At 38.3% G+C, this 26392-nt stretch overlaps 1 protein-coding gene across 1 annotated transcript in view; it reads right to left on the bottom strand.

Moving 5' to 3' along the window:
* LOC110577731 (amyloid beta precursor protein binding family B member 1 interacting protein) overlaps positions 1-26392 on the bottom strand; it is a 109319-nt gene that overhangs the window by 46828 nt on the left and 36099 nt on the right. The window contains exons 2-6 of the mRNA XM_021687152.1: positions 17847-17918; positions 12932-13019; positions 9224-9516; positions 6233-6310; positions 1370-1529 (exon numbers count right to left, since the gene is read on the bottom strand). Of these exons, the coding sequence (XP_021542827.1) occupies positions 1370-1529; positions 6233-6310; positions 9224-9516; positions 12932-13019; positions 17847-17918 (691 nt within the window). The remainder of the gene's footprint in view (positions 1-1369; positions 1530-6232; positions 6311-9223; positions 9517-12931; positions 13020-17846; positions 17919-26392) is intronic.

The raw sequence follows: 26392 nt of genomic DNA on the forward strand, positions 1-26392 counted from the left end.
TGATGAAACAAGAAAAAGCATTCTTTTGGACCCAAAACATTAGGCTTTCCAACAGAAAAATAAGCTAGTACTGAGTTAAACACAATGCTTCCAACCTTTCATTGGTTTTTAGAAATTCCTAATTCTTACATGATGTCATACTGTAACACCCCTATTACATTTCTTATTCAGTGTCAGGTCAACTTATTTGCCATAAAAAAAAACATGGCAGATGAACATACAATATCGTGATAATGGCCAGTCACTGCACTTTTTTCTTATTAGCATTTCTGACTTTAAATAGTCCCAGATAGAGGTAAACATCCTATCCGTAAGGAGGACCATGAAGCAATAATTGGCCAAACAACTCCGAATGAAATTGTGAGACATCTGATATGTTCTCTAAAACATCACCCCTGAAGACTCTAAAAACAATGTATGCATATCTGAACCAAACCTAAACATAAAGGAAGGCTTTCATTTCTCTATTTGACTCAGAGAGTTAAAAAGTATTTCAAGAGATTTCAGTGTAGAACTTTTACTTCAGAAAAAAAAAATTCACTGAAAGCTTCTAAAGCAGGCAATTCTGTATTCCACCAAGCTCTCCTGAGAGAAAAAACTGTTCTGAGTGACCTTAACAATGAGAAGGAGAAGTAACAAGAATATTTCTTTAATTGCTTTTTTACTTTTTTTAAACTCCATTAATTTCTACCAACTGTCTTTTGCTCTTTGGGGCTAAGCCTCGTCAAGTAGACAAAGTGAATGGGGATGGTGGAGGAGAAATGAACATTGATGTACGGCAGACTTATGCTATAGTTTAAAGAAGCAAACGCTAAAGAGATATTAGCTGCAGATACGCAGGCCCTCCCACAATCTGCTCAATTTACTAAGCATGCAGCAAGAGGTATCATCCTGTCACTTTGTTTTCCTTATGGAACCACCAGAGAAGTGGCAATAATAATGCTGACATCTCAGGGGGGCCTGGGTGGCTCAGTCGTTAAGCGTCTGCCTTCGGCTCAGGTCATGGTCCCAGGGTCCTGGGATCGAGCCCCGCATCGGGCTCCCTGCTCAGTGGGAAGCCTGCTTCTCCCTCTCCCACTCCCCCTGCTTGTGTTCCCTCTCTCGCTGTGTCTCTCTCTGTCAAATAAATAAATAAAATCTTGGAAAAAAAGATAATCCTGACCTCCCCCAAGGTGTGGCCACTTGCAACAATCCGAGTCTCTTCACCACAGAGAAATGAAGAGGCAAGCACTGAATCTGACATAAGGGGAGTGATTTGTGCCAAGTCTTGATAGCCTTGAACCAAATTCTTCTTAATAATAGACCAAAACCCATCACAAAGCAAACCCACAGGTTTCTGGAGCAGTCTATTATGGGGGATGGGACTTACCAATTTGCAGTTCTGTGTATATTTCATAAAGACACCAGTCTACGTTGCAGTCACAATGGGTTTTCTCAAAAAGGTTGTCTAGAACGTCTCGGGCCAATTGCCGCTCATCCACCATCAGTGACTTAGTGCTGTTATCATTCATGTGCACCCTGACAACAAGCTGAGGATAGAGCCACAGAGCAGCCAGTAAATTTCTGCAACTGGAGAAGGCCACGGAGATTAAGGTTTCAAAGCTCTACTGTCTCTGCGAATTTAAGTAAGAATGGGTCCTGCAAAGTCACTCAATATGAATTCAGATGCTCAGTACTTGTCTAAGGTGCTAAGAATATAGAGGTCGAGAAACCAATTCACAAAAACAAAACAAAACCAAAAACCCCCACTCATAATAAAGTCTTTGCCCAGCCTTCGGACGCTCTGCATTCTGGTGAAGGAGACAGGAAATAAGCAGAATCAAAGAAGTGCTGACTTCCCGCTTTCATGACATCTTTCTGGCACTTGTCCAGGTTCATCCTGGAGCCCAGAAGCATGTCTTGATTCAAAGTGTGTCTATAATAAATTCTTACCTTTTGTTTAGCTGGAGCTGAGTCCTATTTCATGCAACCCGAGGGTTCTAAGATACTGGCAAGACCAAGCTGGTTACTCTATAATTGTTTTGAAGGTCAGGGGTACAAGGGACACAGAACCACAGAGAGGCCTGACGGGGGCCGAACAGGCTGTGCCACAGCAGAACATGTTTGAGATTAGAGGTGGATTAAGCAAAATGAATGAAGACTGAGAAACAAGCTATTAGGGAGGCACGCAGGCAAATCAGCGATCAAATTTACTTTTCATTTCAGTTTTTAAAAATTCTACTGTACTGATTTCACAGTCAAATTAGTCATTATCCCATTCCAAATCTGGAGGGTCTGATGGCAGCAGAGTTTACTTATCTTCAAAAAGACATAGGATTTCACTGTTTTTTTTCCCAGGCAACTTGGCAAAGTTATTAAATCTTCTGATTCCCCCAGAGAGACCATGATTCTGATGTAATATAACAGAATTAATTCATGATGTAATACAGCTAGGGTCTGGATTTTCCCTGACACCTGTGTATTTGTAGTGTGTTTCTAATTACGGTAGTTGTTATTTATGAGTGCTACCGGTTACAATGGGGCTATATACCCAGTCTTCAAAAGGAACAATGGAAATGTGCCCACTAAGCCTTAATTTATGTTTAGGGAAGATTTCCTACAACTCCTTCTGGGAAGACCCGTGCTTTTATTTTATTCTTTACCAAGATCACTGATCCTACCTAATTAAGTGGGAAGTAGGTTTAGAGTCAATCAAGTTGGAGTCTATCTTTGATTGCAAGGCCCGAAGGAAGTGTCGCGCTTCCCTTTTCACACAGCGCTGCTTGCCCATCAGCCCGCCGTGCCTGCAACTACACACACAACGCACACCAGCGGAGGACGCCTGGAAACATCGTCTGTCAGAACCACCTGATACTACCCTTGCTTGAATTTCTATTCTAACTTGAAAAGAGAAGTGTGAAATAGCTAAAGACAAGTTCTGCCTATTCTGTTTGTCTAGGGTTGGTGCTGGCTACTCACAAGTGAGACTTATCCCTACGAAAAATGTGAACAGATGGACTGGAGAGGCCACACAATTGGTAACATTTCTTCCTCCCCAAAAGTTTGGGTTAGGTTCTGAGCCGCTGAGAAACTGCCCCTCCTGTCCCACTTCCACGCAATCTGATCTTGAACGCGTTCTGTAGTGTACAGAATGAAGAGCACAGTTCCTGTGGATTGTTATGCACAGTTACGGAAAACAACTGAGGGTTTGGGTGGAGATAGAAATCTGGGCGAGGGGCTGGCAGGGACCACAAATTGAAGCACTCATATATGCCTTCTCTTTTCAACACCTGCACACAGAGAGTCAAAACACAGACATCAGGGCAGTAAAAGTGCATTTCCTCTCCCCAGGATCATTCAAATTAGACCTTTACTCCAGGCTTGTCTGAAAAATACTTTTTTCTCCCTTGAAAACCTATAAAATCTGTAGCCCAGAAACTTCTTGTTGGATAGTTGCCTTTTTTTTTTTATTGTATGTTTGTCTTTTGATGTATTTAGAATGATAGGCCCAAGTGCCACAATGTCAAAGATACACTCATCTGACCTGAGAAATGAAGCATGGAGGGTTGCACAGAAAAAAACAGAAAATCCTCAAATAGCGGGCTTTACTATGATTTATTTTCTGTGTGTAGAAGGCATACCGACTACTCTCTGCTGAGAATTATTGCTATAGAGTAGCTACGTGTCCTAAGAAACACTGCCAATGTTAGGATTGAGAAGACTTAATCTCCCTGAGGGAATAATTTAATGATGTTTGACCACATTTCATTTTTGCGTAGGGATTCTTGAGAAAATAAAACATATGTTTGTGTTTTGTTTTGTTTTTATATAGAGAAAAAAAACCTAAACCACATAATTTGACAGTGATGAAAGGTTGTTTTTTAAAATTTTTTTGGCAGAAATTGCAAACTAAATTTAATCCACATGTAGTTACGAATATCTACAATTACAGAACTTAGAAAATAAAAAAACCAAGAGAAGGCTGGGGACTTTTAGCAAGAAGAAATTATATTTACTATTCTTCACAGCTTCTATCACATTTACAAGCTGAAGAGTAGCTATACCAACACATAATATTGCTAGATCCCAGTTATATGTGATTCAGCAAACAGAGCGCTTTTCATATCTACGCTGTTTGATAGAGGGTAGAATGACTTAAGCATGGAAAAACCTCCCCTTTCTAATCTGTTACAGTAAAGACTTTATGGTTTTTATAATTTCTCCTTTTTTCTTTGCAAGTTGTTAAATAAAAGAATTTCCTAGACCTAAATCCTTTATAGGTTTTTTGCTTCTGTGCTAAAATGTACACATGGAGTTGTTCTTCTGTGTCACAGAGCTTTAAAACAAACGAACAAACATATGAAATTCACGAGTTTCCAGTTCCAAAAGCTTTGTAATGTAAGCTGTGTACATCATTCGCAATCCAAAATGATATCAACACCCCACAGAACACTTGAGGGCCAAGTACGTCAAACAGACTTGATTTCCACATTGCAGATTATGTATGAGCACATCTCAGTTACTTCAGTAATGTGCAAGAATGTCTCAGTTATGCTCACAGGCTTTTGTTTTAAGAGATACATTTGGAGCGTCTGAAATCAGACCAAATATTCAACTTGGCTTCTTCATTTTCTTTATTTTCCCACTGATCAGAGTGGCTTCTGTTTTACATCTTCTTTGTTGAATGAAAATAGATCATGCTTTGTGTTTACTGTTGCAACTCACCCACCTAAGTTATGGAGAAGTTCTCTGGCTTTCTGATACACCGCAGGAAACAGGTGTCATCTCCTACCCGTCTCTTAACCTCCAGTTGAAGCAAATCGACTCACTAAGCTAGTTGTCCTACCTTTTCATCTAACAATCAACTTCTCTTTTCACTTCCCCTCTGAAAATACAGCCAATGTGGCCCCCTTTTTATAGACAATCCAGTGGTTTAAAATAGTTTAAGTAATTACAAATTTTCTTTTTACTCATTTCCTTTTGTGTTTTCATCTTACAGGTAAAGTCAGCGACCCAGTGCAGCCCATGTTCATGGACAGTGAGCTACTGTGCTAGGTGGGCTGTACAATGGGCCACCCTGCCTGTCATCCTTCCCCCTACAATCCATTTTCCACAAAGCAGCCAGGATGATCTTTAAAAATCAGACATTAGGGGCACCTGGGTGGCTCAGTCACTAAGCATCTGCCTTCGGCTCAGGTCATGATCCTGGGGTCCTAAGATCGAGCCCCGCATCGGGCTCCCTGCTCAGCGGGAAGCCTGCTTCTCCCTCTCCCACTCCCCCTGCTTGTGTTCCCTCTCTCGCTGTGTCTCTCTCTGTCAAATAAATAAAAATAAAATCTTAAAAAAAAAATCAGATATTATCCCCAGTTAAAAACCCTCAAATGGCTTCCCAAGGCACTTATAATATATTCCAGACTCTTTCTTGGGACTGTGAGGCTGTGTGGCCTAGCCTGCCTCTCTGACCTCAAATCCTCCTCCACTTTCCCTCCTACTCAATGGCTCTCCAAGACCAAGTAAAAATTCTTACGTGGTCTCAGACATGATATATGCTTCAGGAACTGAAATAAGACTGTTTCAACTTTCTCCTAAGTAACCAAATTGACTATTATTAACACGTAACTGTTTTTAGGTATGTGCTTCTACTGAGGTTAATTACATGTGTTTCTGTTATAATATCTGTGTTCCTAGAAAACCTACAGTCTACAGAAAACACTCAGTAAAACTGCAGGCTTATTGGAAAAATAGGATTAAGCAGGTCACTCAAAATTTATGCAACTTTGAACCCAGAGCACTAGCCAAAACAACATTTGGGATCTCGGGACAAAACCAGGACATCTAGGGTGGCCAGCAGGGCTGGAGGCTGCCTCAGGGTTATGAAAACTGCACATAAGCAATCGTGGAAATGCTAAGGCGAGGCCAATGGAAGCTGAGCTCTGACCCAGTAAAGGCGGGTCCAGACGGTGGCGCCAGGACACCTGAGCAGAACCCAAGAGGGTGCGCCCCCAGGGGAGGGAGCCCTGGGAGTGGAAACTTGGAATCTTCCACATTTACACTAACATAGGTCCTGATTTATCGGTCACAAATGAGCTAACTGATGTCACAGAAAGAATAACCATGTAATTATCTTTGTACTAAAATTAAAAAAATTACAACTATTTAGAAAACCCTCAAAATTTTATTTTATTTTTTATCATTAAGCATAGTACCATGTTATTAATTTAACTGCCCCATGTAAAAGTGATTCACAGTTTACCTTCTTGACCTTGGCCTCCTTCAGTTTTTCCAATGCTAGCTTAATTTTATCAGCCTTGGCTTGGGCTGCTTCTTCTTCCTGTAAAACAGCAAGACATTCAACACTGTCCACTAGAAAACAGTAGTGAGGAAGTACCCATGCCATGGCTAACGAACGTCTCAGTTACTTTATGCTGACAAAAGGCTGTGTTAGGGGGCACCAAATTTTACACTTGATTTTCAGAATTCAAATGACTATAACAAAAATCTTCAGCCCAAAGATGTAGAAGGCAGTCACCTTTTATACCTTAGAGATAGTAACCTCAAAGATAAAATGACGACTCTAAAAAGGCCTCACATGTGGACTCCACAAAAAACTGAGTGACTCAAAACTGGGGTCTCACTTGAGGAATCTGCTAGTGAACTCAAGGGATTTGAGCACTCCTTGAAATTACACACATTCTTCTGGATCAGTGTGCGTTTTCTGGAATTCCTAGTTTTTATTCATACCTAAAGGGGGACTTACTTTCCTGTAAGTTAAGACTTAGACTCAAACTTAAACTTATAATTCACCAAAAAAACACTGACAAACACTTGAGTAGGCAGAAAAGAGACTGAAATATTTTGAGCCCAAAAGCCCTTTAATTTTTTGTAAGTAAATATTCTAAGAATAGGATTATTAAGGCTCTCTTACCTATTTATTTTTTATTTTTAAAATTTAAATTCAATAGCTAACACATTATTTATTATTTATATTATTGTTATGTTCAATTAACCAGCATATAGTACATCAATAATTTTTGATGTAGTGATCAAGGATTCATTAGTTGAGTATAACACCCAGTGCTCATCACATCATGTGCCCTTCTTAATGCCCATCACTGGGTTACCCTATCACCCCACCCATGTCCCTTTCCCCAACCCTCAGTTTGGTTCCCGGAGTCCAGAGTCTCTCATGGTTTGTCTCCCTCTCTGATTTCTTCCCGTTCAGTTTTCTTCTACCTATTTATAATGATGAGGAATGAGCTGTTCTGGTTACTTTCTAATTACTTGAAAGCAGATATACATCTTTTTACACCAGTGATTCTTAATTTTTTTTTTTTTGAGCCACCAACCCCTTTAGGAATATGTTGAAAGCCATGAAGCCCATAAAGCCTTACATGGGTATTCAACTTTGCATATACTTTCAGGAAATCATGGCCTCCTTGAAATCTTCATGGACACTACATTAAGAGCCTCTGCTCTTTTGAATGGCAGTTGTCCAAGAGACAAGAGAAAGCAAGTGTTGGGGAGGATGTGGAGAAAAAGAGAACCCCTTTGCACTGTTGGTAGGATTGTAAATTGGTGCAGCCACTATGGAAAACAGTATGAAGGTTCCTCAAAGAACGAAAAATAGAAATACCCTATGATCCAAAAATTCCACTTCTGGGTATACATCCAAAGAAAATGAAATCACTCTCTTGAAGACATCTGCATTCCCGTGTTCACTGCAGCATTATTCACAATAGCCAAGACATAGAAACAAACTAATGTCCGTTGATGGGTGAATGGATAAAAGAAATGTAGTATATATACAATGGAATATATTTTGCCATAAAAAAAGAATGAAATTTTGCCATGTGCAACAATATGGATGGATCTAAAGGGTTTATGCTAAGTGAAATAAGTCAGAGAAAGACAGATACCATATGATTTCACTTATCTGTGGAATCTAAAAAAGTTGAACTCAGAGAAACAGAAAGTAGAATGGTGGTTGCCAGGGGTTGGGAGGGGGTGGGAAATGGGGCGATGTTGGTCAAAGGGTACAAACTTCCATTTATAAGAAAATAAGTTCTGGGAATCTTATGATGTACAGCGTGGTTACTGTAGTTAACAATACTGTATTGTGTACTTGAAAGTTGCTAAGAGAGTACATCTTAAGTGTTCTCACCACATACACATGCATGCACACACATGCATACACACAAAGGTAATGTGAAGTGATGGAGGTGTGACTAACCTTGTTATGGTAATCATATTGCAGTATGTGTGTGTATCAAATCATTACATTATACGCCTTAAACTTATATAATGTTATATGTCAATTATAAAATAAAGCTGGGGAATAAAGGAGTCTCTGCTCTACACGGATCACTAATTTTTAAATAATATTTCTACAATAAATACACAATAGAACAATGAGCATGATAGAATATGACTTACTATTTGATATATATTTAATATTTGTTCATTCAAAAGGCACTGTAGAAACTTTCAGGGTTACTAGGGTCATATTTATGAATACCGATCATCATCACAAAGTACAACAAATGTGGAAGCAGAAGGAAATAGAGCTGAGTTCTTACATTAAAATATTTTTCAAGTGGCTTACCATAAGAAAAATCCTTAAAAGTGCTCTTTTTACTTGTATGAGAGACGTAAGTTAGTGTCCCAAATAATGATGATATGAATTTTCCCAGATGTATGGCTTCCCAGTGTTCAGAAATTTATTAATACCGAGCACTCATCATCACCTGCCTGGTCTACGACAACTTCTCCACCCAACTACGACACTACCATGATTCACAGGTATCTTTGCCCTACTGAACAGAGCTGCCAAATTCAACAAAATTCCATTTAATTAAATTCAGAAGTATGTAAGGAATGCTTTCAATTCTTTACATACCGGGCTAGCACCAAGGACACAGACACATATATATCAATTCCACAGTTCATGCCAAGTTAATAAAACATTACCCCACAATGTTGAGTACTATCAGGGAACATTGCATACAAATATAAATTTTAGCCAAGCTATGTTAAGTCCCGAATATGGCCCCAATATGTTCTTTATTTACACCAATGTGTCTTTTTATGGACAATTCTGGCTTTGCAATGAATGTACTCTGTATCCTTGTTTTTTAAGTATCTCAGAACTCCAGATACTTATGAATGTAACTGTCATTTTGAAGAAAGTCAAAGATCATGGGTAGCAGAGGCCAAGAGTCCTGCCATCTTTGCCCCACACACTTACCTGAGAGAGAGGTTCAGGAGGTGGTGGTGGCAGAGGAAGGTCTAACATGGGATCAGCTGGTGGAGGTGGTAAGTCATCCTCATATTGGCCAACACTAACGGCAGCAACACTTGCTCCATAACCAAGAGCCGCTGCCCCGCTGAAATCTGGTACCTCCAGGGATGCTGGATGATGCTGATTCTGACAGGACTCTTTCTGTGCCTGAATTGTCCTCTGCTCAGCCTCGCTTATATCTGCCACCAGATCCGCCATGAGAGCATCTAAATCTTGGTCTTCCAGTGCATTTAAGGACTCTGATGGGGGAAAATCATGTAAATGATCAAAACAACAATTTATGCCTAGAAAAACTGAAAGGAGGTCATTTTTAAGAGTGATATTTGGGTACTGGTTGTCAGGGGCTGGGGGGGGCGTGTGGGAAATCGGGAGAGGTTGGCGAAAGGGTGTAAACTTTCAGTGGTAAAGATGAATAAGGTCTGAGGATCTAACGTATCTAACACGGTGACTATGGTTGATAACACTATTGTATAAGTGAAATTTGCTGAGGGAGTAGAACTTAAATGTTCTCAACAACAATATCCAAAAGGGTAAATATGATGAGGTGATGGATGTGTTAATTAACTCAATGGAGGAAATCCTTTCACCAGGGATACATACATCAAGTCATCACATTGTACACTTTAAACGTCTTACAATTTTGTCAATTAAACCTCAACAAAGCTGAATTCCTCCCCCCACTAAATAAAAGGAGAAAAATATGTTTGCTACCCTCACAGATTAGCTATAAGTCAGATCCAAGCACATGATTAGCTGTCTAAGTAGGAATTCTTATATATTCTGGTGCAAGATCTGAGAGTTTTAGAAAAGTAGGGGAGGGGAGATGTTGGAAACAGACTGAAGGGGAGTTTTCCCCAGGCCTTAGGGGGACAGACAGAGTACCACTGATAAATATACTTGGAAGAAAGTAGGTCTCAACCAACTGGGGTTTAATAGGATTTAAGACCTTTGGTAGGGATAAAGCCTCTGTAGGGACACCATCCAACTATGGAAACTCTCAGATTCAAAGAAAGAACAATTAATGATAAACAGCAGGAAATAAAGCACTAAGGAGGTTGAAGTAAAAAATAATTTTTAAAAACTGGGCTTATGTGGTAAAGACTTCGTAAGATGGTGAGCTGAGAGTTAACTTTTAGGAAAAGGGCAGACATAGATTTTCAGAGTGAGGGTGAGGGAGGACAGTTCTCATTGGAATTTCTTCCATGTGTGATTGGATCAGACGTGTGATCCTGAAAGCTGACCTATGGTGAGGCCTATGGGTCGTGGGGTCAGTGAGTGGTGTTAGCAGAGTGCTCGTGATCAGGCATTCACTGGATAGCAAAGGTAATGAACACAAGATGGACTGGATCTTGAAGTGACCCACGAGGAAGAGGATTCACCTGCTGTGTGTAGGATGAACTGGAATGAGGAAATGCAGCCTACTCAGCAACAGGCATGAGGCTTTGTGAAAGAATTTATTGCCAAACATCACTGTAATAAATACCATGTAGCCTACTGTACTCATGCTAATAGTTCTAGTGTATAGCCCTTGGACTAAGGTCTGGATCTCCAACCTGAGTAAAAAGGATTTATTTTCTTCTAAGCAATTTTTGCATATGACTTCTTCATAAAATTAAATTAACTTAAAATTTTTGCAGAGAAAATATATGTAGAACAAATGAAGCTCATTCACAATTTCCTAATGCCAGCAATTATATGGTGACTGTTGCCATATAAGCAAATGATTTTTTTTTTAAAGATTTTATTTATTTATTTGACAGAGAGAGACACAGCGAGAGAGGGAACACAAGCAGGGGGAGTGGGAGAGGGAGAAGCAGGCTCCCCGCAGAGCAGGGAGCCCGATGCGGGACTCGATCCCAGGACCCTGGGATCATGACCTGAGCTGAAGGCAGTCGCTTAACCAACTGAGCCACCCAGGCGCCCTAAGCAAATGATTTTAATCCTTTATAAAAATTTTAGGGACAAAGTTCCCATAATAATTCTCATATTAACAACTTCCAAAGCAAATCATAATTCTAACTATATCTATATAAATTGAGCAATATGGAATTGGGGAAAAAGAATGACATGGATTCCGTTGAGAAGTCTGTCACTAACTCTCTGAATGACTTTGAGCAAAGTATTTTAAACTCATTTTAGCAATGTTTTAAGTGAAGACAATAAAACACATTTCTTTTCTAATTCCCAACGCATTTATTTTTCAGGACGTATCAATACTTTTTAATAGTTTTGACCTAGACCCAAATTGTGCCACAGGTATGCGTCACATCTCCTTAAGGACATGAGTTTTTTGTTACTGTACTTTAACATTGCTATGTTTATATATTGCTGGGTTTCTTTGTTTCTGTCATTTTCAGTAATTTTTGGATACTAGGTACTGAGTGCTTAGAAAGCATTAGTTGAGGGGCGCCTGGGTGGCTCAGTCGTTAAGCGTCTGCCTTCTGCTCAGGTCATGATCCCAGGATCCTGGGATTGAGCCCCGCATCGGGCTCCCTGTTTGGCAGGAAGCCTGCTTCTCTCACCCCTGCTCCCCTGCTTATGTTCCCTCTCTCGCTGTGTCTCTCTGTCAAATAAATGAATAAAATCTTAAAAAAAAAGAAAAAAAAAGCATTAGTAGAGTTGACTATAATTGCAGTATTAATTTTAATTGAATTGTTTAAAACCCAGCCATTGTGAGCGTGATGAGGCAAATCTGCATTGTTTATATGTGCAAGTATATGTTACTTATTAATTAATGTCATACATTTTACCAAAGTGTATTGCTTTTTTGAAATTTCATGAGTGTTACCATCATTCGTGATGGAAATGACTGACAGGAACAGTAAATTTATATGGCAAACAGAAAAGAAGGTGGGAAAAGAAGTCAGAAGAGATGTATTATAATTTATCCAGATACAGGCACTGGCACATAAGGGTTTATAAAAAAAATTATTGAAAATAACAGAAGCAAAGAAACCCAGTGAGTGACAGAAATAAAACTTGGAATTTTGGATTTCTGTAACTGGGCTTCTCCAATATTTTGTCTTTCATTTTTTCGGTGGGTACTGCCAGTCTCTAGAAAATCTTTTTCAAGAGTTGCAATGAATTCTCATTAACTTGGAAGCAATTAGTTCAAGATTCATTGTAATTTGAATAGCACATGGGCTATTGTCTCCACACTAAATAAGAAGAGAGATTTTTGTTAATAAAATAATGTGACCATCTCAGGGAGGATAAAAAAATGTCAGAGCAAATATGTTATATATTAATTATATATCAATTAAAATATATTTTGAAGCATCTATTCATATATTATCAATCATTTTGAAATGGATAATTCATTATTACTCTTGAAGGGATATTTCCTTATTAATAGTTTTTTACTCTACTGTATCTTATTACTCTCAGGGTTTAGTAATAAGGAGAAACTCCCTTTACTTAAAAAAATAGTTTTGATACTTCACATAAATGCAGGATATAGTATTCCCTTTCATCGTAAGCAAAAATACCTTCTTGGGGCCCAATTTAATCCAGACACCATAAAACACAATCTGAAATCCAGGACTTTAAAACGTCCAGGTTCCTTACATTTTTGTTTTCAAATCATAGTTCTGTACAGATTTTAGTCATCATTATCATCTCAAATTACTTAAGAAAAGAAATTATTATGCTTACCATTTAAATCTTTAAAACCCACACTGTAGTTAAATTCAGCTCTGGGTGGTTTGGGGTCCGGAGGAGGAAGAGTGTCAACTCCTAAACTCTGTGAAAATAGATCCCCGCCCCCAAAGTTATTCACCATACAAACATGTTTGCAGTGTATTTTACTTATTTTATTTTATTTTATTAAAGATTTTATTTATTTATTTGAGAGAGAGAATGAGATAGAGAGAGAGAGCATGAGAAGGGGGAGAGTCAGAGGGAGAAGCAGACTCCCTGCCGAGCAGGGAGCCCGATGCGGGACTCGATCCAGGGACTCCAGGATCATGACCTGAGCCGAAGGTAGTGTCTTAACCAACTGAGCCACCCAGGCGCCCTGCAGTGTATTTTAATCATTAAGTCAAAAATCATTTATTGTTTACACATTTTCTTTCTGAAGATGTTAAGAACTGTATTCTTACACGAAAATGTTTTATGTGATTTTTTTTTCCCCTACAGAAAATTACAACTTAAAGTTTGCTCTACAAGGGGCGCCTGGGTGGCTCAGTCGTTAAACGTCTGCCTTCGGCTCAGGTCATGATCCCTCTCCCACTCACCCTGCTTGTGTTCCCTCTCTCTCTCTCTCTGTCAAATAAATAAATAAAACCTTTAAAAAAAACTGTTCTACAAGGTACATCTTGAAATAAAACCAGATCAACGAAGAATGATGAGCATGAGATAGTTCATTTTTATAAATAACAGAAAAAAATCTCCTGTAATGGTGATTTGTGACACATACACTGTATGCAATTCTATAAGGACTTTAGTAATGACATCAAAGAAAAGGAATGTTTAGTCACTTGGAAGATAAAAGTTGTTTCAGGATGAATCTGCCATTAGATAGTAAAATGTTACACAGTTACTCTTATCTAATAAAAATTGTTAGAAAGAAATTAAGACAGAATAAGTTATTAATTGTGTAAATAATGGTTTTTAATTGAAAAAGTGACTTCCTATATGATTTAAAGGCTATAATACATATACAATCTAAATTTTCAAAATGCTTTTATGTCTATAGTTTGAAACGTGATTTCCCCCACTCTGAAACATGAACATTTTCATGACAGTGAGTGCATCCTTTGATGCTAACTTGATTTGGTAAATAATATCCTTGTTTATGTCTTAAATTTCTGAAGGAAAAGAATCATTATATGTATGAGAATAAAGTATTGGGATATCCTCAATTATAAGTAGAAACAAAAAAAAAACCACTAATCAAGAAGTTAAAACAATTAATCCAAGCAAATTAGAATCAAAGATAAAAGGTAGGGAAAAGTGACTGCACTCCCAGAATTCAATCTGAAAAACAGAACCAGCAAAATTGTGGCGAAGAGGGGAGGATGACCGATGAACTAGGGGGCAAATACCAGAAAAAAAATTTAGTGAGATAAAGTACAAAGAAATTCATTAATGAGTTCGTTCGCTGTGACTAAGAAGTCTAACATCACAATTAGGGCACAATTAATCTTTGCTCAGGATATAATTTACTATGGTATTCAAAGAAATTAGAAGTAGTTCTCTAACAAAATATTAATACATAAATGTGTGATAAAACAAGCTTCCAGTAAAATGTAGAGAGAGAGAAAAAAGAGAGGAGACTCATTTCCAGAAGGAGCTCCCTTCATCATAGGAAGGTCATTCAAAGCCCAATGTGAAGTAAAGAATGTAGCACGTTCTCCACGTGTCTGGTGATTTTAGGTGATATATAAACACACAATTAAAATTTAAATTATTGTGTATCTCTTTGGATGTTTGTGAAAAAATTAAGCTAGAACATCTAACCTACTTGAGATAAAGTTTAATTTTAAAAATCAATTAAAGACAAATATTAAGAAAAACAATAGGACAGATGGGTTGCAACATGGCAAAAATCATGAAGGTGATAATGTGAATGACTAAAGATTGGGAACACTGCTCTGTACCCACTAACTTCTGAAAATTTATTTCATCAGAAGTTGAATAATGGTGATTTTCTAACTCTTCACTCCTTTTCAATGTTTAATTGGAATTCTATGATAAAGAAGAACTGTCTTGGGGCCCCTGGCTGGCTTAGGTCCGTAGGGTGTGTGACTCTTGATCTCAGCGTTTTGAGTTCGAGCCTCATGTTGGATGTGGAGATTGTTTAAAAATAAAATCTTTAAAAAGATAAAGGAGAACGTTCTCTCATCAATTATTTGTTTAGTCTGAAATATAGTTTGGGACCATAAAAAGACTAAGATAAATGCTTGGTTCTTTATCAATTTTCAGAGTAGTAACTTAATGCTCTGTCAATTTCCAATGACGACAGATAAAGTAGTTTTGTTTTTGTTATTTTTGTTTATTCTTGGTATCAATATGAACTCACAGTTTGTTTTTTTGCCATGTTAGATATTTAAAATTTTTATATTTAAATATTTCCTTCTTTCTTTCATGGCTTTTGGGTGTCCTATCTTGCTTAGGAAAGCTACCCACATCTTAAGGTTGGATAAACATTTTTCTCATGTTTTCTTCTATATATATATATATTTCATATATTTAGATCTTTGACTGACAGAACTCATTTTGGTATAAGGTATGAAGTAGAAATTCAGCTTTTGATTTTCCAGACATTCTCCCAACACAATTTATTACATAGTTCTCCTTTTCCTACTTATTTAAAATGCCACTTTCATCATATTTTAAATTCTTGTATATATTTGGATCTAATTCTGCGTCATGAATCTGTCTAAATGTAGCATTGCCTCTTCTTTTTCATATTTTCATGGATATTTGTGTACTTAAATCTTTCTCATATAAATAGTGGAAATGGCTGGGTTCCCTTTCCACACAAAAAATCCAGTTAATATATGTATTGATTTCTAGCCTTTATGTCTCTCTATGCATAGATACACATACATATACACATACACAGTTTCTATATGCATGATGTACATATATGTGTACACACATATATACATACACATGCATATAACACACACTCACATATATATGGAGAGAGACAGACAAAGAGACAGACGTAGGGAGTGATAATGCAAATGGAGCAACACATCAATTAATGAGAAATCTGAGAGAAAAGTAAATGGGAGTTCATTGTATTATTCTTTCAACTTTTCTCTAAGCTTGACATTATTTCAAAATTAAAAAGTTAAAATCACAGTATTACATTTTAGATTCCTTTAATTTTGCTTCTTTTGGGAAATTAGGAAGCCTCTGGTTAATCCAACCATTTCAACCGCACTGCAACTTCAGGGAATAGAATATGCACAAAATTCACAAGTGAAGATCAAAATACAGCTTTTCTAATGGCTCAGAAAATACTCAATAATCTCAAAGGGCACTTGATAATGGCTGAACTGAAGCTGAGCTTTTAAACTCAAGGACAACGTGGGGCCTTTTCTTTACCATGAAATCCTGAGGCCTACCTGTTGGGAGAAATGCATTAGCCAAGGAAACCCTGTGACTACATCCACTTGAGCACAATAAAGAAAGAGCAAATACCATAAGGGCCTTGAGGGGAGGCAGGGGTCCAAGACACAATGAGGGGCTCCCTTCCTACTCTTGAGTTAGACTAACAACACTCAGTTGAGGAACTATGAAAACCCCAAACTGTGACCAATCAGAACAGTCACAGGGGGCACCTGGGTGGCTCAGTGGGTTAAATGCCTAACTCTTGGTTTTGGTTCAGGTCTGATCTCAGGGTCATGGGATGGAGCGCCATGTTGGGCTCTGCGCTCAGCATGGAGTCGGCTTGGGTTTCTCTCTCTCGCTCCCTCTGCCCCTCCCCCCTCAACTCTCTCTTTCTCTCTCTCTCAATTAAATAAATAAATCTTAAAAAAAAAAAAAAGAACAGTCACTCTCCCAACTGGAGTACAAGTGAGTGAATGGATGAAGAACACAGATATTCACTCAAACCCTTCCCTTTCATGGGCGGCATAAGAAGTCCCCTCCTCCGCAGGAATGTGGTGATCATCCTAACATTCACTGTTAATCAGCATCCCTTTCATCTAAGCGTACAGTCTTATATTTTGTTTCTTCCTTCACAGAGTCTAAACTTTCTTGAATTTTACATGAACTATAAAGCAGATGCTAGCTAAAATTGATTTATTTTTCCTGAAATAAATATTTTTTAAAAACAGACTATTCTTCAGTTACTTTATAGAAAACTTTAAGATCCTTGTCTTATTTAGGAATATCAGATTATTCTTATTTTAATATATTATGCAGAAAGTTATGAGTTGACTATGTTCTGAATCAAAGAAGCATTTATGAGAACACTACACGCTAAAGCTCACCTAACTTTGTAACCTGGGTCAGTGGTCCTCAGGTCAGCAGCCCCTGGGCTCCAGTCAGCCCAACAATGGGGTGATCTGAGTTAATCTAGTCCTGGTGTCAGTGGCTTTTTTCCTAGATGTGAAGCTTGTCTGAGTGGTCTTCATTCTTACAGAGAACTTACTAAGTTCTTACAGACTAATCAGAAGTCACAATAACTCCCACTTATCCTTTAAAATGTAGCATTTCCTCAAAGATTGGTAAAGAATCTCTACTAAAGATCATGTGATTTTCTTGGCTAGTCTTTATATAAAAGTAACTGCAAGGGAGATTGTTCAGTAGTGGTGGTTGTGAGGGTCTGCTTGGGGAAAACTTCTCCATTGGCTAAATATTTGAACATGATAAGCACGGGAATTGCCATAATAGAATGTATGTGTGACCAATGCATTCAATTAACTGAAACTCAGTACAATCAGGAAAACAGCTTTGTTTTATTCCCCACCACTGTTATAGTTACAACAGGAAGATACGGTATTGTCAATCTCCAGCTGTTGTTTTTTTAAAGACAGCTCTCTCATAATATTAAAGTCAAATTCTGTAAACCCGTCTTTTACTAATTTGAAAGTTAAGAAGGGGTATTTACCTGGGTCAGAAGATCCATCTCCCCCAGCAAATTGCTGAACATTTGGTCTATGTCTTCATTTGACTCACCCATCTGAAAAAGGAAAAAAAAAAAACAGATATAAACAGTCTAGTAAAAGCCTGGTCCTGGATAATTGTCCCACCTCTATTTTCCCCAAGAGCCCTGTCCATGGGCAAGTAAGTTGAAAAGAGAAGGCTATGGAGAGAAATGTTCATTTCAGCCTGAAATTCCATGCCTGCCTTCTTTCCAATTTGCTTGGTCCAAGACTGAACCAAACCATAGGAACTGTCTCTATTTTCTCTATTTCTCAGACTAAACTAGTCTCTGTGGGGCCAAGTGGACAAAATGAGTAGCTACAAAACTGGGTTGGCCTGAAAGGACAGGGAGACTTCAGTTAAAACAAGAGAGGACTATGAGACCATGGGACAAGCACATTCCTAAGAAGCAGACACATCTGAAAGAATCAGGTAAACATGCACATGGGCAGGGAGGCATGTATTTGAATCCAAGGAAGCCATTCAGTGAATGCTCAGGCTCAGACCACGCGAGGTGAGAAGGTGAGCACTCAGGTCCGTGACAAGTAAGGCAGACACTGCAGGTGTCTCTGTGTGAAAGCCTGAGTCAGGGAGGATGCAAACATAGCATCAGTGAGCAAAGATGGAATAACAAAGAAGGAAGATCCCATTTTTGTGTAGGTTGTTCGGCTTAGTGTTTGTTACAGTCAGAGAAGGAAAGACTGCTGCAGATAGGTCCTGCCTCTGGCTGGGGAGGGAAACCACTCACACGTGGTTTTATTCCCTCCCAGCTGCTTACAAAGCATCCGAGTCATACACTTCCTTCTTTAAATAACCTACAAAATGGAGAAAAAGTATTTAAGTCAACAAAATACTCATGGTTTCACACGTTGTCCCCTCAAGCAATTCATCTGGTATTCAAAATCTCATCATGGATGATTCATTTATTACTTTAATAAGAGTAAACTAGCAGGATAAACAATAAAATTCCAGAAATACCTATGTGAGTTTTTCATTAGAATATTATGCAGTACAATGTGACAAAAAAAGAAATCCTTCAGATGAATTATTATTAACAGGGAAAGTTAAGAGTAAGTGTATCCTAGTGAACATTTCCTGAAGTATATAATTGTCAAATCACTAACCTTGTACACCTGAAACTAATATATGATATGTAAACTGCATTTCAATTTAAAAAAGAGTGTTAGTGTTAACACATTTTAAATTTTTCATAAGAGAAAAGTAATCCATTCAGAGTGAAAAAAATAAATTTATTTGCTGACCTCGAAAGTGCCAGCCAGTGTTCCAAAAAACTCACGGAAACCAAAGATGATGTTAATAATAATAAGAATCCTGCCATTAAAGCTTTCTCTTAAATCATTAAGTAGCTACAAAATCATGGACAGGGAGATTATTAAATCATTAAATTAGGAAAAACACTAAAATGATGAAGAATAAAGTCTTGAAAAGAAATGTGACACTGGTGAGTCAGAAAAACCTGTTGAGCTCAAAGACCTTAGTTTCTCAGCCTGTACACACCACTGATACACAGCGGGCAAAGGACATGCGGAGTGAATCACACACCTACGATGGAAATAACTCAAAACCAACAGCATTCTCATGACCTCTGGTAAACTCTTCTTGTGTTCATCTGGTAAGACCTTGCCCCCTGCCCTTTCATTCCCTTTTCCTAGAGTCTGTTGGTATTGAATTATTAAAAGGAGTCAACATCAAAACTGTGCTGTGAATCTACAGGCATAAGTAAATCTGCTGCTGAATGAATCGTAGTGTAAAAGAATTGTAACCTTGGGGAAAACAGTAAGACATTTGAGTTAAGGGCCTTTATTAACATAAATTTAGATTAATCTGTAAATTCAATCATCTTACATATTCATCCTCCCTAAAAGAGAACCTTATTTTTGGAATGGACAGAACAAGAATTACAGGGATATATATATAGTGTATACAAATACATATATACACATGCTCAAGCATGAAAAAATAGGGTTGTGTCTATTTGTATGTGTGGTGTCCTCCAAAGGTCAAAATCAAGATTAAAAAGAGAGAGCCAAAGAGAGAAAGAGAACACCCAGCCCTGAGAGCTCAAGATGTTATTTGGTCCAAAAGAGCAAGGGTGGAGCTGCCTTAGTCAAGCAATGGATTGCAAAACAAGCAATGTGCACATCATGATTGGGTGGAATTAACATCTTTTTGTGTGTATGTAATTTCTGAGTTCCTTTTGGGTCTTGGGAAGAACAACAAACTGTTGATTAGGAAAAACTGGAGTAATACTTTATCAGATTTTTTTTTTTTTTCTGGAGGGGAGGGAGTGGCTAGGAGAGGGGTGGGTGGTTGAGGCTGCATATCCAGACTGAAATTCTGCCTTAGAAAGATTGTCTGAATGGCAATGGAATTTGCCATAATGCTCAGTATTTCCTTAAGGCTCAAATTTCTAAGCCTCAGTTTTTACCCTCAAGTAATTTCTTTTCTCCGTGTATATAAATTTCATAGATAAAATTCAAACATACATATTTAAAAAATCTACCCACACAATGGATTAGCAATTCCAGCCATAATTTTGGACCTAGATCAGGACCTTATTTTATCTGTCAGAGTAGCTTGTCTAAAAACAGCCTACTATGAGCATGTCTGTCATTATTGCCACTCTGGTGCGTTCTCCTCTCACATGCCTTAACTTGGCTAATGGTCATTATTCATTCACTTATTAGTCTGATTTAGAAACCTTGGCCTAGTCCCTGATTTCACCCATTCTTCCATCTAACAGTCAAAAAAATCCTGTTGGTTTTTCCTGTGGAGCAACTCTCCCTTCTTTCATCCTCACTGTTAAGCCATGGTTCCGCCCCTCATCAGCTCATCCAACACCCAACTTCCTGGATCCCTCCTCAAGCCTCACCACCATCACAGTGAATTTGAAATACAAATTTGAATGTGTCACTCTCTTGCTTAAAAACATGATGTGGTTGGTGATCATGATGAAGTGGAATCAGCCTGTCTTTCAAAGTCCTTGATAATAGCCCTTGACATTGTCTGAAGAGGCTTTAAAAAATTCTCTATGTCTTTGTAATATGCTTTCCTATCCACCTATCCTTCATAAAATCCTATTTATTATTCATAATCCAGCTCTGATGTTAACACTTCAATGTATCTTCATAGCCTGTAGAGAGATTTACTGTCCATTGCCCTTGGTAGCCATATCAGTAAATCCTGGCCCCAATAACAAGCTTGATAAGGTATTTCACCTCCAAGTTTGTTTCCTTGTCTGTAAAATGAGAGGAATAATATATAATTCACAGGATTGTTGTGACATTGAAACAAACAGCATATGGTCCTTGGCATAAGCACTAGTAATAGCATTTACTATAGTGAATCATGCTCTTTTTTGTTACCGTGTTTAAACCTCTTTCCAGACTGGGAGCTATTATTAAGTACGGATCAGATCTCGTTCATCTTTGTGTTTAAAAATGCTTTGTTGGAAGCCCAGAGAGACTAAATAACCTCCCAGCTTAATGGGAAGAAGTGAGCTAAACTGCAGGCTCAGGCCACATAGAAACTCTCTATTAATCCACCTCCTATGGCCTAGACGTGGCAGTCAACATCAATACAATGAAGAACCTTGTGTTATAAACATTTTTATAAGGAGCTTTTGTCAAATGCCTGCTTTCTTGTAGCACCAGATTAAGGTATAAATTTGTGGATGGTCTAATTTGAATGTTTTGCAAGGCTCATCTTTTCAGCTTTTAGTTATGCATAATCTTTACATGAATTGAGGTACTGGAACCAATAACAGAATAAAGAGTATCATTTAGTAAAATTAAAATAATAAAATAACAAGGGATGTATTAAAAAAGGACATCATTAAAATGAATCAGTCAGTTAAGTTCAGACAAGTTAGAATTGGTCTTCAAAATTCCACCAGAACAGATGCTACCTCTCTCTGTTCTGTGCATGGCTGTGGGTTGAGAGAGACAGAGGAATCTCCCCATTTCATCATCTGCCTGATAATAATAAAAATAACTATTAACACACTGTTAGGCGTTCTCACTCCGTGCCATGCATTGTTCGTGTCCTGACTGATGAGATCCATCCTCACAACCACCCTTCTTTTTTTGTGTGTGTTTCTTTTTTTTTTATTATTATGTTATGTTAATCCCCATACATTACATCATTAGTTTTTAATGTAGTGTTCCATGATTCATTGTTTGCAGATAACACCCAGTGCTCCATGCAGAACGTGCCCTCTTTAATACCCATCACCAGGCTAACCCATCCTCCCACCCCCCTCCCCTCTAGAACCCTCAGTTTGTTTTTCAGAGTCCATAGTCTCTCATGGTTCGTCTCCCCATCTGACTTCCCCCCTTTCATTCTTCCCCTCCTGCTATCTTCTTCTTCTTCTTCTTTTTTTTTTTTAACATATAATGTATTATTTGCTTCAGAGGTAGAGATCTGTGATTCAACGGTCTTGCATACTTCACAGCACTCACCCTAGCACATACCCTCCCCAATGTCTATCACCCAGCCACCCCACCCCTCCCACCCCCCACCACTCCAGCAACCCTCAGTTTGTTTCCTGAGATTAAGAATTCCTCATATCAGTGAGGTCATATGATACATGTCTTTCTCTGATTGACTTATTTCCCTCAGCATAATACCCTCCAGTTCCATCCACATCGTTGCAAATGGCAAGATTTCATTCTTTTTGATGGCTGCATAATATTCCATTCACAACCACCCTTGATGGACATTTTTATTTTCCCCATTTCACAGATGAGGAAACTAAGACACCTAGGGGTTAAGTAACTTGCCCAAGGCTACACAATTTGAGTCAGTCAACAAATATTTATTCATCTCAGACACTGTTAACAAACCTCTGGAAAAGGTTCCCACAACTGTATTTCTCTTCATCAGTGTGTCAAGGATTAAATACCTAGACTTTATCTACATACTGTATGTCTTTTTATTTTGAAGACAGTAAAAAAAAAATGTTTGGATCTTTGCATTGAGACTGTAACTTTTTAACTTTATTCTATCTGTATTTCTCAGTGCAGGTAAGCAATGCTTTGAGCCTATAGCTAGATTGCCAGAGCCTAAGTATAAGTAGAATTCATAAGAAAAAAGATTGAAAAATTTGAGGCTCTGTCAATCTGAATTTGCTTTGGTATTTTCATTATTTTTAAATTAAAAAAATAGCAGGCAATATTCATTTTTTTCAAGTAAAAAAAAATCAGCCCATGCATTACAACTACAGAAACCAAAGAAGTGAAAATTAAAAATAAAAAAATCTGTTCATTATGGGGATCACACTTAGTACGGGATATGGAGTGTAGAATCCAGAAGATCACAAATGCTGATGGGAACTATGACAGTATGATTGGAAAATAACTGACAATATTGAATTCTACCTGATTCCTTCACTGTAGTTTCTTTTTTGCAAAATGCAATGAAAGCACTTATCAAGAGGAAGTGGCTCACAGAACAACACAGCACGTGGTTAAAGGTTCTTGCAATGTTTGGGAGTGGGGAGTAGCTAAAGCTTCTGTGTAACATAAAACAGGAAACAGAAGCATCTCTAAACTTATACATAAATCAAATAATACTCAACAAAGAACTAAGATGAAGAAATCTCTTGGGCCAACTTAACAGGCTTTTTAGTACACCTGAGATAAGTGAAAATTTTAAGAAATAAGCTAACAGTTATTAAGTTAGTAGGATAATCACTATGATCACATGAACAATACAGACCAAACACAACAATCACTCACAAAGGAAATTCACATGGATGTTGGGGATATGCATATGTATGGTCACACAAAAGGAACAGTCAAGACAACAGGGTTCTTTGGTAAGCAATATTGTGATGGCAAGAGTTAGATGGAAAAAAACACATCTGTACCTGAAAAAGGAATCATGAAATGACATGGTTTATTTCAATAATTTAAAGACCACTATGGATGTGCTTTCAAAAGCCTTAGAATTTGTCACAGTGTAGAGTCAGACACATACACAGTAGATGAGATGGGCTACCATATTTTTTTTAAGGTATGATTTTTAAATGTATTTACTTCCAAACTGCTTTGCTTTTGAGTGAATGCAGGGTGGAGTAGGGCAGAGTGCAGCATTATGCTAGGTCAAGTCCTGGAGTAGGTGAAAAGTGAGATGGCTGAGAGACCCAAAAATGTTCAACAGGACTAAGAAGTAAACAGCATGTAACGCAGGGAAATAAAACTCATATGAACTCAATATTCTCACGTCCATCTGTCCAGATGGCTTTTCTGTATCTTGGGGAGACAAGTGGTAGACTATTTTCACTTGGATATACATCAGCTGAAAAGTGAATTTTAAAATCTCGAGATTTTCTCAAGTTGCCTTTTAATTCTATTTTGAGCATCCATATCAGGAATGGGGAGCTGCTTTTGTATTTGGGATCCACTGTGACATCGAACTAAAGTGACAACATAATTTAGGGGTTTTTTTAAGAGACAAAAATAGAAAATATATTGTTCACTCACCTGTAAATTAAAACTATGGACATTAATTTTCATACAGAAAACTCCTGTGAATATTTATCTATATTCACCATCTTCTACTCATCTCTATTTTCTCCTCAATCTATCTCGCCATGGCTGAATGTTTGTGTCCCCCCAAAATTTATATGTTAAAATCTAATCCCCAAGGTGATGGTATTTGGAGGTGGGGATTTTGGGAGGTAATTAGGTCATGACGGTGGAGGCTTCATGTTGAGATTAGTGCCCTTATAAGAAAAGATACAGGAGAGCTTGTTCCCTCTCTCTGCCCTCTGCCATGTGAGGATACAAGAAGATGGCCATGTGCAAACCAGGAAGAGGGCTCTCCCCAGACACCAGATCTGCTGGTGCCTTTATCTTGGGACTTTCCAGTTTTCAGAACTGTGAGGAAATAAATGTTTGTTGTGTGAGCCACCCAGTTGATATTTTTGTTATAGCAGTCCAACCCTGACCAAGACATACCTCAGTTGGACTTTAGTTCCCCCATGTAACCCAACTGTGTGTCAACATTCAATGACTTTCATGTTGCCAAATCCAATGATGGATTCTTAGCATCTTAAACAACATTTATCACCATTCATTGATCACTCTCTCGGAAATACTTTTTTCACTTGGCTTCCATAAAAGCTTTCCTTCCTGCTTTGCCTCCTAGTAGAGGCCAATTGATTTGAAGCTAATAAAGCCTAAGTTTCAGGGCTCCTCCTTTGTAAGTCCTTGCTAAGACTGCATTTCTCTTCTAGCACCCCGGCAGCAGTATGGAACATTGTTCTCATGCTGAGAGATGATCCTGGTAGTGGTTCCAGGGCTTAGATGGGGCCAGTGGGCTGCCAGCACTACCTCCACTCCACCTGGACTCTAGCAAGTGTTGGATCCATAGTAGATCTCATGGACTGTGGAATCTACCTTCTATTCCAACAAGAAGATCTGAAGGAGACACTGTTCTGCTCTGCTCCTTGCATGAGGTCACCTCGACCTAGGCTTCATGGCCACCCTACATTGTCCCCAGGACCAGCCTAGCAGTTGGGAGGTAGCAAGAACTGATGGCTATATGGTCCTGGCTGAGCGGGAACAGCTGCTTCCTAGGCCATTGGGAGCCATGGGGTGCCACACCACAACTAGTGAGAGAAAATACCTCAGTTCTCTGAGGTCTTTCTCCTGGGCAAGACACACTGCCAGAGGAAGAAACCACAGAGGAAGTTACAGATGAGGCCTTACCACAGAGAGCTGTGAGACTGAAATAAACTTTTTCTAAACTATCAATAATAAAATTAATTGTGAGCAACCATGCTGGAGGAAAGACTAAATTATCTATTACCTCTATAGAATATTGTGTTTCAAATTCATCCTCATAGAGAGAGGTGATTGAAGAATATGCAGCCAAAATGTAGGAAAAAATTGTATCAGGCAAGTAATTAGAAATAAAAAAAATAAGTGTTACTTTTTGTATCTTGTGATGTTTGTTGCATGGGCTTTTAAAAAATTGGTAATTTGTTGAGATTTCCTTTCTCTAAATAAATATTTTCTTCAGTTCTTAACTTTTCATTCATAATTTTGTATTCTATTTTTTTAAAGAGACTCTCCCTCCAGTTGTATATATAGGCCCCAGAGATCCTGGAACTGTCCCTGCCTACCTCGCTTGCCTCTCGTTTGAGCCTCCTCCATTGATTCTGCTCTTCTCCCTGTTCTAGTTTTTCTCCTGGCCTCTATCTACATCCACTCTCTAGGAAACATCATGCTGCCTTAGGCTTTAAATACCATATACATGCTGCCAATTCCAAAGTGTATCTTCAACCCAAACTTCTCTCTTATTTCACACATTCAACTAGTACTTAGCACTGCCCCGCCCCATCTCTCTGATTTTATCTCCTTTAACTCTGCTCACACCAGCCTACAGCTGTTCCTTGAACACTGTAAGCATGCATTTGCACATGCTTTTCTGTCTGGAACACCTGTTCCCCACTTACTTGAGTGGCTTGCTCTCCACTGCCGT

This window comes from Neomonachus schauinslandi, chromosome 5 (assembly GCF_002201575.2).
Source record: "Neomonachus schauinslandi chromosome 5, ASM220157v2, whole genome shotgun sequence".
In the NCBI taxonomy this organism is placed as follows: domain Eukaryota; kingdom Metazoa; phylum Chordata; class Mammalia; order Carnivora; family Phocidae; genus Neomonachus; species Neomonachus schauinslandi.